The 13,458-nt window shown below is 39.3% G+C and overlaps 2 protein-coding genes across 9 annotated transcripts in view; one reads left to right on the top strand and one right to left on the bottom strand.

Annotated features, from left to right (window-relative positions):
• PIBF1 (progesterone immunomodulatory binding factor 1) overlaps positions 1–10,153 on the bottom strand; it is a 286,663-nt gene extending 276,510 nt beyond the window's left edge. For 3 of the 7 annotated variants that reach the window (XM_021065663.1, XM_021065658.1, XM_021065664.1), the window contains exons 1-2: positions 9,651–10,153; positions 8,392–8,688 (exon numbers count right to left, since the gene is read on the bottom strand). In XM_021065663.1, coding sequence (XP_020921322.1) covers positions 8,392–8,643 — 252 coding nt within the window. In that variant the 5' untranslated portion in view covers positions 8,644–8,688; positions 9,651–10,153. The remainder of the gene's footprint in view (positions 1–8,391; positions 8,689–9,650) is intronic. The other 4 variants (XM_021065660.1, XM_021065665.1, XM_021065659.1 and 1 more) reach the window with 3 other exon arrangements.
• DIS3 (DIS3 homolog, exosome endoribonuclease and 3'-5' exoribonuclease) overlaps positions 10,226–13,458 on the top strand; it is a 29,934-nt gene continuing 26,701 nt past the window's right edge. Inside the window, exons 1-4 of one of the 2 annotated variants that reach the window (XM_021065657.1) lie at positions 10,571–10,662; positions 10,927–10,993; positions 11,252–11,409; positions 13,090–13,283. In XM_021065657.1, the coding sequence (XP_020921316.1) occupies positions 13,190–13,283 (94 nt within the window). In that variant the 5' untranslated portion in view covers positions 10,571–10,662; positions 10,927–10,993; positions 11,252–11,409; positions 13,090–13,189. Of the gene's footprint in view, positions 10,663–10,926; positions 10,994–11,251; positions 11,410–13,089; positions 13,284–13,458 lie in introns of both variants that reach the window. The other variant, XM_003131019.5, reaches the window with a different exon arrangement.

Raw genomic sequence — 13,458 nt, 5'->3', positions numbered from 1 at the left:
GCCATTCTGAATACAAAAATCAGGACATGTGACTCCAGCTGCCTAAAATCTGCGAGTGACTTCTCTGACTACATAATCTAAAGCAGAGTAAACAACAATGGCGACAGGCCAAATTCAGCCTATGTCTTGTTTCTGTACAGCCCACCATCTAAGAATAGGTTTTACATTTGTAAAATTGTTAAAAAAAAAAAAAAGGAAAAATACGTAATAGACCATATATGGCCTACAAAGCATTAAATATTTACTGTATAGCTCAGGCCTTTACAGAGAAAGTTTGCTGACTCCGCATCCAAAGCAGGGACTCTGCCATATTCTTGCTATATTCCTGGCAACATGTCTAATCAATGTCTTAAATCAACAAATGAAAACCACTTTCCTAATAATTACTATTTTGCATATCAAGAAAACTGTTACCACAAGAAAGAATTTCTTTTTACTTACTTACTTTTTAAAGATTTTCATCTTTTCCATTATAGTTGATTTATAATGTTCTGTCAATTTCTGCTGTACAGCAAAGTGACCCAGTCATATATATATACATACATATATATTCTTTTTCTCACATTATCCTCCATAATGTTCCATCACAAGTGACTAGATATAGTTCCCTGTGCTATACAGCAGATAACATTTCTTTTTTCAGGATCAGAACTTTTATCATTTCCCCTGACTTTTAGATTACGTCCCTCAGCTCGGATACACTCAAGCCAAGGGATTCCCTCCTCCATTTCCCAAGCAATCAGGAACCCACAGATCTCTAATAAGAGATAAACAAAAAGGGATTTTGGCATTTAAAAATTGACAGGCAAGAAGGGGGAGGAGGAAAGGAATAAGGAAGTGGAGCAAAGAAGGAGATTTAGACAGCAATAAGTGGAGATAAAAGTGCAAAGCTAGGAGTTCCTGCTGTGGCTCAGTAGATTAAGAATCTGACTGCTGCAGCTTGGGTAGCTTCAGAGGTGGAGGTGTGATCCCTAGCCCAGTACACCAGGTTTAAGGGATCCAGGATTGCTGCAGCTGCAGCACAGGTTACAGCTGTGGCTTAGATTCAACCCTGGCCTGGGAACTTCCAGATGCTGTGGGTGTAGCCATAAAAAAAATTTTTTTTAGTAAATAAATAAAGTGCAAAGCTCACAATCCTCTAGGTCAAGGAGTTCGGCCTAAACAGCCCCCCTTATAAGTGCTCTCAGTTAGTGAGTAGCTGAGTGGGAAATAGGAATCAATGCTTTGTTAGTTTCCTGGGACCAACAGGCTTCTATTTGCAGATGTGGAGAAATCAAATTAACGTGGGTCAGGACAGTCATAGTAATAAACTATACCACCAGTAACAAGCGGTAATAAACACACACATTGTATTGCTGCCATGCTGGAGTGGAGAGATGTTCGGTTGCATCGATTTACACATTTCCTAACTAAAAAAAGAGCTTGATGACTAGAAAAAAACTGTTACTTGTCTCACAACATGAAGTCTTGTCCTCTTTCTCAGGTAACAGTGATTTTTGTTAGTGACCACAATACGTCCAGTTAAAAACTGACATTTCCCAGCTTCCCACTCCTTGCAGCTAGAGATGGTCATGCTATATAATCCTAATCAATCGAGGCCATAGCCTTGAGCTTCGGGGCAAGCTCTTTAAAGGACAGCCTCATTTGGCATATACCCCATTTTCCCATGGACACAATAGTGGAGGTGGATCAGCCATCTGTGTTTTTGAGCTGAAAAACGTATGCTAAAAATCACCATGCAGAAGATTAAAAGGAGTCTGGGTTCCTAAAGATATCAAGGAGTAACCACACCAGGTGTAAATGGCCTATCTCCAGATTCCTGTTATACCAGAAAAACAAAACCCTTATCTTGCTTAAGCTGTGGTTTCCACATTTCTGTTACTGGCAGCCACCATTTTCCAAGTTTCTAGTTCTAACAGCTGAACTTAATCCCTGAAGCGCTGAGCAGCTGGTTCAATCTTTCTCTACAGAAGAAACACCTATAATATTCATATCAATTGACCATTCAGGACTACTTGAATACTTCCACTGACAGGAGCCTCAGTAACTGAAAATCCAGTCATTTAAATCTTAATAGCAACAACATGTTTAAGTGCAGCAGAAACATATCCCTTCCGTGATTTCAAGCTATTACCATGGAGCTTACTCTAGTGAGGGAAATTTATTTTTTTAATGCTAAAATGTGACAATTTCATTTTTGTATCCCTGATGTTCAACCCATCGGTAAGCTTTGGAGAGTGAACAAATGGCTAAAAATAATATTTCTTCATCAATCCCAGACTCATACTCTTAAAACCACTTTTTTCATCTCTGAAGCTGGAATGCATCTTCCAGCTTAGCAGTTTAACTTGGCAGTTTTTAACCTTAGCAATACTTGGAATGGTCCATCTTACAATTGAGGTGCCTGGGATCTGATGAAATTATGGAAGACTTAATTCTTCTATACCATATAATGCTTCTTCCCACATTTGAGAGCAAACATATTACCCAAAAGGGGTCTCCAAGCTGGACAAACTTAGTGGCCATAGACAAAAAACTCAAGAATGTAGAGTTGCTAGCAACTTGGGAGACCAATTTGGAAGTATGCTTAAATTAAGCAGATGTATACCCTGTGAGCCAGAGATTCTACTCCTGAGTATATATGTCACAGAAATGTTCACACCAGATGCAGGAGAGACATGTCTAGAGAAGGCCAGTATTGAATGTGGTGACAAGGAGCTGGAGGCCACCTGGGTGCCCATCACTGAGGGAGTGAGCAGACAGATTGGGAGATGCACACCGGAATGACATCACAGCTGGAAGCAAAGGACCAGAGGGACACATAGTAACATGAATGACCTTATAAACAGCACTGAGTATAGTAACATAAATGACTTTAAAAACAGCACTGAGTTGAAAAGAAAAACTATAAAAGAAATGACATCCAGAACGAAACATGCCATTCAGATTTATGTAAAGAAGAAAATATGAAAAATAACCATTATCAAGAATAAACATTTATATTAACTATAAATGGAGTATTACATTTAAAAATTTGTGAATCCAGAGAAACCACCCCATTTACCATCACATCAAAAAGAATAAAATACCTTGGAATAAACCTACCTAAAGAGACCAAAGACCTATACTCTGAAAACTATAGATGCTGATGAAAGAAAGATGACACAAACAGATGGAAAGATATACCATGCACTTGGATTGGAAGAATCAATATTGTCAAAATGACTACACTACCCAAGGCAATCTACAGATTCAATGCAATCCCTATCAGAGTACCAAAGACATTCTTCACAGAACTAAAACAGAATATTTTAAAATTTGTATGGAAATACAAGAGATCCTGAATAGCCAAAGCAATATTGAAAAACAAAAAAACCAAAGAACGAAATGGAGGAATCAAGTGTCCTGACTTCAGACAATACTACAAAGCTATAGTCATCAAAACAATATGGTACTGGCATAAAAACAGAAAAATAAATCAATGGACTAGGACAGAAAGCCCAGAAACAAACCCAAGCACCTATGGTCAACTAATAATATGACAAAGGAGGCAGTGTCCTTCCACATACAGTGGAAGGAGAGTCTCTTCAATAAATGGTGCTGGGAAAACTGGAAAGCTACATGTAAAAGAATGAAATTAGAACACTATCTAACACCATACATAAAAATTAACTCAAAATGGATTAAATACCTAAATAAAAGGCCAGACAGCATAAAACTCCTAGAGGAAAAGAGGCAGAATGCTCTTTGATGTAAACCACAGCAACATCTTATTTGATTCACTTCCTAGAATAATGGTAATAAAGAGACACAGATAAACCAATGAAACCTAATTAAACTGAAAAGCTTTTGCACAGCAAAGGAAACCACTAAAAAAAAGACAACCCACAGAACGGGAGAAAATCTCTGTGAATGATACAACAAACAAGGGCCTAATCTCCAAAATATACAAACAACTCATACAACTCAACAACAAAAAAATAACCCAAGTGAAAAATGGGCAGAAGACCTAAATAAACATTTCTCCAAAAAAGACAAGGATGGCCAACAGGCACATGAAAAAATGCTCAGTATCACTGATATTGGGGAAATGCAAATCAAAACTACAATGAGGTACCAACTCGCATTAGTCAGAATGGCCATCATTACCAACTCAACAAATAACAAATACTGGAGAGGTGTGGACAAAAGGGTGTCCTCCTTCACTATTGGTGGGAATGTAAACTGGTACAACCACTATGGGAAACAGTATGGAGGTACCTCAGAAAACTAAATATAGAACTACCATATGATCCAGCAATCCCACTCCTGGGCAGATATCCAGACAAAACATTCATTGAACAAGATACATGAACCCCCTATGCTCATTGCAGAGCTTTTCACAATAGCCAAGACATGGAAACAGCCTAAATGTCTATCGCCAGATGAATGGATTAAGAAGATGTAGTGTGTTTATATATATATACATATGCACACACACATGTACATATACACACACACATTGATATATATATGCACACACACACATTGGAATGTTAGCCGTAAAAATGGACAAACAAATGCCATTTCCAACAGCATGGACAGAACTGGAGATTCTCATACTAAGTGAAGTAAGCCAGAAAGAGAAAGACAAATATCGTATGATATCACTTATTTGTGGAATCTAAAATATGGCACAGATGATCCTATCTACAAAACAGAAACAGATCATGGCCAAGGAGAGCAGACTTGGGGTTCCCAGCGGGGAGGGAGTGGGATGTACAGGCAGTTTGGAGTTTTTGGATGCAAAATGTTCTATTTGGAATGGATAGGCAATGGGGCCCTACTGTACAGCACAGGGAACTGTGTGTGATTGAGTTACTTTGCTGTACATCAGAAATTGAAGAAACATTCTAAATCAATTATACTTTAATAAAAATTTTTAAAAAAATTTGTGAATCACTATGTTCTACATTTGAAATTTACATAATATTGTAAATCAACTTCTCAATAAAAAAATTTTTAAGGGGTTCCTGCTGTAGGGCAACATTGATCAGTGGGGTCTTAGGAGTGTGGGCAGACATGTTTGATCCCTGGCCTAGCATAGAGGGTTAGGGATCCAGTGTTGCCACAGCTGTGGCTTGGGTTGCAGCTGCAGCTCAGTCTAATCCCTGGTCCAGGAACTCCATATGCTGTGGGGAGGCCAAAAAACAGAAAAAAAAATTTTTTCTTTTAAAGTATAAATGTTAAGGGGAAAAGATAAACATAGACGGAGGAAGGGAAATAAACTACAGGAATAAAAAGAATAAACACTCAAAATGGGAAAAGAGCTTGCAAGGATCAATGATGATTATGTATTATAAACTCAGGAATATGATTAATTTAATCTTTTATACTAAAGATTTTTCAGCCCAACAGAAAATCATAATAAAGAAACTATATAAGCACCATGGGATATAAAAATAATGATATAGTGCTGAAAAAGGGTAATTACTACTATTATTTATTATACAACAGGCCCCTGAAAGCTTATTTCAATCCTCCCAACAACTCCACGAAGTAAACACTATGATTATTTTTATTTTACAGGAAATCGTGAAATAAAAAACTTAAGTAATTTGCCCAAGGTAATTATAAGGCGTGGGATTCAAACTCAAACTGTGTGTATCTCAAACTGTAGCTCTCTCATGAATAAACATTTCTATAATGTAAACCTTACACTTTAAAAAGAGGGAAAGCCAGTTATAACCAAGCACAATGCAAGGTGAAAACAAATCATTTAAAAAGTGGCCAAACACAACATAATTTTGGATATGGTTTAGAGTTCACATTTAATTGAATATTTGTTGGCTGAGTGGGTAGATTAATGAATGAGATATTACCATGATCTTCTTCAATGAGTTTCAATGAAGGAGGTTTATGGGTAGAGATATATGAGCCAGTAGCACTGTGGGAATCCATATGAGGAGTTAAAAACAGTATGACTAAAGGAACAGAAAGAGGAAACCACTGGATACATTGATAAAATACCAAGTGACCTAATCTAGGTAAGTGACTGGGTATGGAGAACCTAAAAGGAAGTCTGAGGAGATCTACTTAGATGGAGTATGGGCTTTAGACATCTCAAGTTTTTGGCTTTGGGGTTTTCATTTCCCCACAACATATAGAACTTCCAGGGCCAGGGCTGGAACCCGCACCACAGCAGTGACCCAAGCAAGCCGCCTCAGTATCCTTAACATGCTGCACCACAAAAGAACTCCTAGATTTGTTTTTTTAGGTTTTTTTTTTTTTTTTTTTGGCTTTTTGCCTTTTCTAGGGCCACTTCCGCAGCATATGGAGGTTCCCAGGCTAGGGGTCCAATTGGAACTGTCGCCACCAGCCTACACCAGAGCCACAGCAACTCGGGATCCGAGCCATGTCTGCAAACTACACCACAGCTCATGGAAACGCTGGATCCTTAACCCACTGAGCAAGGCCAGGGATTGAACCTGCAACCTCATGGTTCCTAGTCGGATTCGTTAACTACTGAGCCATGATGGGAACTCCCTAGACATCTCGGTTTCAACCTCACCTGCCTCCATCACTTCCCTTTGAATGGTCTTGGTATTCTAGGAACCACTTGTGGTTCTGTTTTTTCAAGAGCAAAGTGAGGTTCGGTCACTCATTTAAGAAACAGCTGAGCATTTACTAGGTGACAAGGACAGTTCTAAGTGCTGGAGATATAGCAGGGAACATAAAGAAGTCCCTGGCCTCAGGAACCCTACACACTATTAAGAGAACAAATACCCAAAGAACAAGGCGGGGAATTCTACAAACATGTATAAATAAGACACAGAAAATAATGGCGGTGAAAAAAATGAGAATGTTATTTTAGGAGCAATCACTAATACTTACTGTGTGCTTACTAAATATCAGTCTAACACATTCTATTGACTCATTTAAAATGATGGGTCAGGAAGACCCCTTGGAAAGAACCTACATCTCAGAGTTGTATGGCTTAAATGAGCCAACACATGAAAAGCTCGTAGGACAGTGTCTGCCACAGAATAAGCACCCAATAAATGTCAATTATCAGTATATTTTAAAAACGAACCTAAACTATGTCTTGACTTCATTGGAACCTTAAGAGACATGGTCAAGAAATTTTTTTAGCAGCCATAATACTTACACAAAGGCAAGGGTTAAAATAGGTGACTGCCTTAGCAGGAGAGAAGGTAGGTAACAGAAACAAAATGGGAGGGGAGGAGACAGGAAGAGTAAGATCAAGAACAAAGATGGAGAGTTTATTATTGGAAAGAAAAGATTTTCTCCAATACAGAAGTAGCAAGAGTTAAGAAGTGTCTCTGTCTTTCTGAAATTACTGTAAAAATTTTATAACCAGTGATGGTGACACCAAAATACTCTGTAACTGTAAATAATTACACGAGGCAGAAAAACAAGGACTAGGGCATCCCTTCTTATTTGCCAAATACCACTCTTTAAAGCTCCGGTAACTGAATTTGCTACACTTCCAACTATGACACAGTAACCATCAAATAGAAAAACAAATACAGTAACTAACAGGAAAAAAAAAAAAAAAGGAAAAAAACACCTAAGAAAATATAGCTCATGCATGCCAGATTTAAGATTGTGCCTACAGAAGCAATTCATCCCTGTTTACCCTTAAGACAACCCTTTTCCAAAATTTTTATTTGGTACACAGAAGTATTATTTACTTCCCCTCTTTTCTGAAAAAGAGGTTCTTTTCAACTATGCAAGAAAATGAAATTATTTTCTTGAATTTTTTTTTTTTTGTCTTTTTGCCATTTCTTGGGCTGCTCCCGCGGCATATGGAGGTTCCCAGGCTAAAGGTCGAATTGGAGCTGTAGCTGCAGGCTTACACCAGAGCCACAGCAACTCAGGATCCAAGCCACATCTGCAACCTACACCACAGCTTGCGGCAACGCCAGAGCAAGGCCAGGGATCGAACCTGCAACCTCATGGTTCCTAGTCAGATTCGTTAACCACTGAGCCACAACGGGAACTCCTTGAAATTTTAAATGTTTCATTTCCAGTTCAGATTACATAAACACAAACTTTTTTTTTTTTTTTTTGGTCTTTTTAGGGCCTCACCCACGGCATATGGAGGTTCCCAGGCTAGGGGTCAAATAGGAGCTGCAGCTGCAAGTCTATGCCACAGCCACAGCAATGCCAGATCCGAGCCAAGAGTCTTCGACCTACGCCACAGCTCAAGCAAAGCCAGATCCTTAACCCACTGAGCGAGGCCAGGAATCAAACCTATGTCCTCAATAGTTACTAATCAGATTGGTTTCCACTGAGCCACGACGGAAACCCCCATAAACTTAATTCTTTCTTCTCTGCAGTTTGAAGGCAATAAAGCACATAAATAGCAAAATTTACACGAGATCTTACCTTTGTAAGATAATCCACTTTCAAATTGTCGATCATCATATTTTTCTGTGACAGCTCTATTTTCAATAACTGAATATTATGAAGCAGTTCCTTCCGTTCAATTAGCTGCCTGGTGATTTTGATTTTACCGTCTCGCTCTTCTGATGAGGAAATATCATCTGTAGGAACTGTTGTTTCTAAACTAATATCTTCAGATTCCAAAGAGCTAGAGATGTTCAATTTTTTTGATGACTTGGCAACTTTTCGGGACATTTTTAATTATGACTCACTCTTCTTCTCCAATTCTATTTCGATTTTCTGTAGGTTGAAAAGTATTGATTTAAATGTACTCAAACATGCTCTGTGGAAAGCATCAGTATCAGAGATACTAAGGGTTCCTGAAGTAGTTAATAGGCAAACAGGAGGATCCCTAAATCTAAGACAGATTGGTAATTACTGCTCAGATCAAACATATTAAATCAAACTCATTAAATCCTATTATAAACCCATATTTTGATGATTGAAAAAATCCAAGAGTTCCCTGGTGGCCTAGAAGTTAAGGATTCTGCACTGTCACTACTGTAGCTTGGGTTCCATCCTTGGCCCCCCAGAACCTCTGCACATCAAGGGCCCGGCCAAAAAAAAAAAAAAATTCCTGGTACGTCTCTTGGAATAAACAAGGAAATGTATGAGATAAACAATAAAGCCCTAAATAGCTAGTACCCAAGCATGCTACTAATAAAAGGAGCACATGTTCAAGACCAGGACGTTACTTCTGAGTTGGTCTGGGGAAAATTAAACAGAGGTAGGACTTAGAATCTTGAAGGATTTGGAGAGGAGCAATAAAAAAAAAAGCATGCAGGTATTAAGATTGGTGTAGAGGTGGTGAAAGTGTAGAACAACAGAGGGCGATGGTGGTAGTCTGGCTGGACCAAGTCTACGTGAATTTGAGCAGCGAATCCACCCACCCCTTCCCACCCCCAACCCCCTCAGCACAAACACACCGAAGGGCTATGCCCTATACATAGTCAAGCCTATGGACGGCCGTGAATGTTTCAGTCTGTGAATGTTTCAGTCTGTTCGAAATCTACTCTACAGGCAGTGAAGCATCACCAAAGGTTTTTAAAAGGGAAATAGTGATAGAAAACATATTGACAGATAGAAATATCAAAACAAGAGGAAAAAGAAAAATCCCTCAATCTAAATCGAACTTCTCACCTTTCACAAAAATTTCAGCAACTCCCTTGTTTTAATAATACACGATATAATAAATTACTTACGGTATTGTAGATACCAGTTCTTCTTAATGAATGATTACAAAAAAAGGTGCATGTATGGAGGGCAACGTAAGAACTTTGGTTGGATCCGCTCCTCTCGATTACAAAGAGAAGAGGTAAGCAAAGGTGAGATCAAAGACAGGCAACATCACCTGGAATACAAAGGGTCGGGACTAGCACTGCCCACTCGCGCGGCGTGAAGAATAAAACCCGAATTTGGCCGCAACAGAGGATTTCTCGTCCCATGTGAAAAAGGAAGGGGAAGCTTCAAATACTCCACATCAAAAGCTGAAGCAGCCACCACAGCCGCCACTTAGGGAGCCGAAGAAGTCTGCAGACAGCAGCTCGTGTTGCAGACCCTCAACAAGGAATTTCAGGCAAGGAACCGTTAGGATCCGTAACCAAGACAACCATTTCCACGCCGGGAGAAGGACGGAGGAACCTGCAGCAGACGGATGCCCACGCCACCGGAACTCAGCCCTCCCGGTTCCACCCAGGCGCGGGAAGCAATGCATGCTGGGAGCTGGAGTCCGGAGGCAGGCCCACCTTCTTCACCGGCGGAAATGGCTCCGGACTCCGCCCACCTGCCTGCTTCTTCCAATCCTCGCAGCCCTCAGAGAGCCAACCAACCTCAGTCTCGAGGTTTTCCCGCGAGAAGGTTTTACTAATATCCTGGAGGCTACAGGGCGAAATTCCGGGTGAAGTGTAGTTGTGCGCCAGGAATCCGAGCTTGAAACTTTCGCCGGAAGACAGCTGCAGAAGTTGGGATCACGCGCGGCGAGGCAAGATGCTCAAGTCCAAAACTTTCTTAAAAAAGACGCGGGCTGGAGGCGTGATGAAGATCGTGCGGGAGCATTACCTGCGAGATGACATCGGCTGCGGTGCTCCCGGTTGCGCGGCGTGCGGCGGTGCGCATGAGGGACCTGTCCTCGAGCCTCAGCCCCTGGACCCGGCCAGCAGCCTCTGCCCGCAGCCACACTATTTGCTGCCTGATACCAACGTGTTGCTGCACCAGGTGCGCCAGTAGGAGGGCGAACTGCTGACACCCTGGCCCCACCAAGAGAAAGGGGTATAACGGTTAGGGAGACTGAGGCCCAGGGAGGAGCGTCTTGGGCATCATTGCGTACGTAGGGAGAGGCAAACCCCATCGGGATTCATGCCTCCTGCCCCCCAGGCCGAGGTTCTTTTCTATGTACTGTTATTTTTAAGTTCTTGGAGTTATAAGAATTTTAGTTTAGATACATTAATTTGCTAACTCCTGATGTCTCTTCTGCCTTAGATTTTAATATCTGGAGGCCGGGGACCTGGCCTTCTGTGGCCTCCAGCTTGCGACCCTCAGGCAGCTTGTAAGTGCCTACGAACGAAAACTATGTGGGCCAACGTATTTCTTTATTAGTGGAGTTCTACAAAGTTTTGTAATTAGTCTATTTACGTGTACTCATATTTATCGACCTGAAGGGTTTTCTATTGCAAAATAGCTCCTTAGTTTAATGCATATTTAATGTTTTTTTTTAACTGCCAGGGTTTTATGTTCAACAGAAAGACTGTATGATTGAACATGGGAAAAATTAAGTCTTTTACTTATTATTTATTTGTTTTTAAAGATTGATGTTCTCGAGGACCCTGCGATCAGGAATGTCATTGTACTACAAACAGTTCTCCAAGAAGTGAGAAATCGGAGTGCTCCTGTATATAAACGAATCCGAGACGTGACTAATAACCAGGAGAAGCATTTCTATACATTTACTAATGAGCACCACAGGTAGGGGAAAATTATGTCAATTATATGAAAACTGTAGAATTAGCTAAACTGGAGGGAGAGTTCCTGGTGGCAATTTGTGACATTGTCAGAAGGTAACACCATAGATTTTATATTCTTCAGAATATTATTTAGTTCCTAAAAGTTTTATAACTGATCACTCTGAGGATGATGAGGTTAAAAAATAGAATCCTTTGTGTTTCAGATTCAAGACCTTTGTTATGTTTCACTTAATGTGTTTGAACTTAATGTGCGGTCTTAGAAAATATGATTTTGGGTATTTTTATGTTATATAAGTAATGTGTGATGAATCCTAGTTTACTTTTGTTGGGTCAGGGTTTCTCAGTGTTAGTACTGTTGACATATTGGACTGGATAATTCTTTGTTGTGGGAAGGCTGTCTTCCGCATTGTAGGATGTTTAGCAGCGTCCGTGGCCTATACACAGTAGAAGCCAGTAGCAAACCTCCCCTCCCCCACTGAGTTGTACCTACCCCAAAAGCCTCCAAATTTGTGAGATATCCCCTGGGGCAAAAATCACTCCCCTAATTGAGAGATTCTGGATTAGATCTGATAATGAAATCTCACTAGAGTATGCAAATTAAGAAATATTTAACTTTTCAAATTTCTCTCTTATATCCCATAAAGAATATCAGTTCCTATAAATATTGTTCCTATAAAGAATATCAGTAAAGCACTTGTAGACTTCTTATTCCTAGCTCCTCCTTGAAATCTAGAAACAGAAACTTCCCGGTTTTTCAGTGCCGAAAGATCTAGTTTCTGCGGCGCATGATCATCAAATTTTTAATCAAGGGTGAGCAATTGCATTTAGCTTAAGTGCAGTGAATAGAGCTTAGCAGTACTGGAGCTGAGAGAAGAATTAAGACACTTGGGCAAATCTCATTGGAAATTGTTGCTCAGTCATGCTAAAACCAATTCAGAAATTTATGGTAAAATCTTTGATAAGCTTAAAAGCATTAGCAGGCATATTTAATGGCAAGGAATAAAATAATTCTGAAAACAATATAAATAAGTCTAAAATTCTAAAGTCAAATCTCCTATCTTGCGGCGCTAGGTAGAAGTTGTACTGACTTTTGTTATTGTATTTAAATTTGACTTCGAGGAACTGATTTAAAGAAATAAGTATGCTGACATTTGAGATCTCACAGTTGATAGACTTAGAAGGAAAATGCAATCATGTCTCTATCTGGTCTTTTAGTCTTTAGATAGCTTCTGTCATTTATTGAGTGTTTACCATGGATAATTTATGTGCATTATGTATTTAATAACTATAGAGTAAGCATATGATCATTAACAGACCTGCACAGTTTTAGTATAGTTTTTTCCAAACCGTTACCTACTTACCTAATGTCCCAACCTAAAGTATAAATTCTGATCTTGAATTTTTCTTTTGGTGAAATAAACCTGTTTTGGCCTTTTTATTGTTTCATTAATAACATTTTTCTTCTTTTCCAAGCTAATTAGTATCTTAAAAACTTGACTGTAAAGACTCTATTTATTTTTTCTTGGAAGTATAAAGGTGAATACATTCAAGAGAAAAAGATGTACCATTGACTTTTAAGTTTAGTGATTATTAAGGATTTATGTCCTAAGACCTTTTACATGTCCTTGATTCTGTTGATTTCCATTTCTTCTTTATTTCTTTTTTTTTTTTTTACATTTAGAGAAACTTATGTAGAACAACAACAAGGAGAAAATTCTAATGACAGGAACGATAGAGCCATTCGAGTAGCAGCAAAATGGTACAATGAACATTTGAAGAAAATGTCAGCAGAGAATCAGCTGCAAGTTATCTTCATAACCAATGACAGGAAAAACAAAGAGAAAGCCATAGAAGAAGGGATACCAGCTTTTACTTGTAAGTCTCCATGTAAATCAAACTGTTAGTTCACATTTGCAAATGCATGCAAAAATTATCTTCGGGCCCATGGTCAGATGTCCATTTGACTCCTTGGTTATTTTCATAGTCCTATATAACTTAATGTGATGTTTTGGTATTTTTAAATTTCTCATCGGTTCTAAGCTAAGTAGTT

This window comes from Sus scrofa, chromosome 11 (assembly GCF_000003025.6).
Source record: "Sus scrofa isolate TJ Tabasco breed Duroc chromosome 11, Sscrofa11.1, whole genome shotgun sequence".
Taxonomy (NCBI): domain Eukaryota; kingdom Metazoa; phylum Chordata; class Mammalia; order Artiodactyla; family Suidae; genus Sus; species Sus scrofa.
Note: the sequence above shows the minus strand (reverse complement) of the source record. Positions and strands in the feature narration are given on the sequence as shown.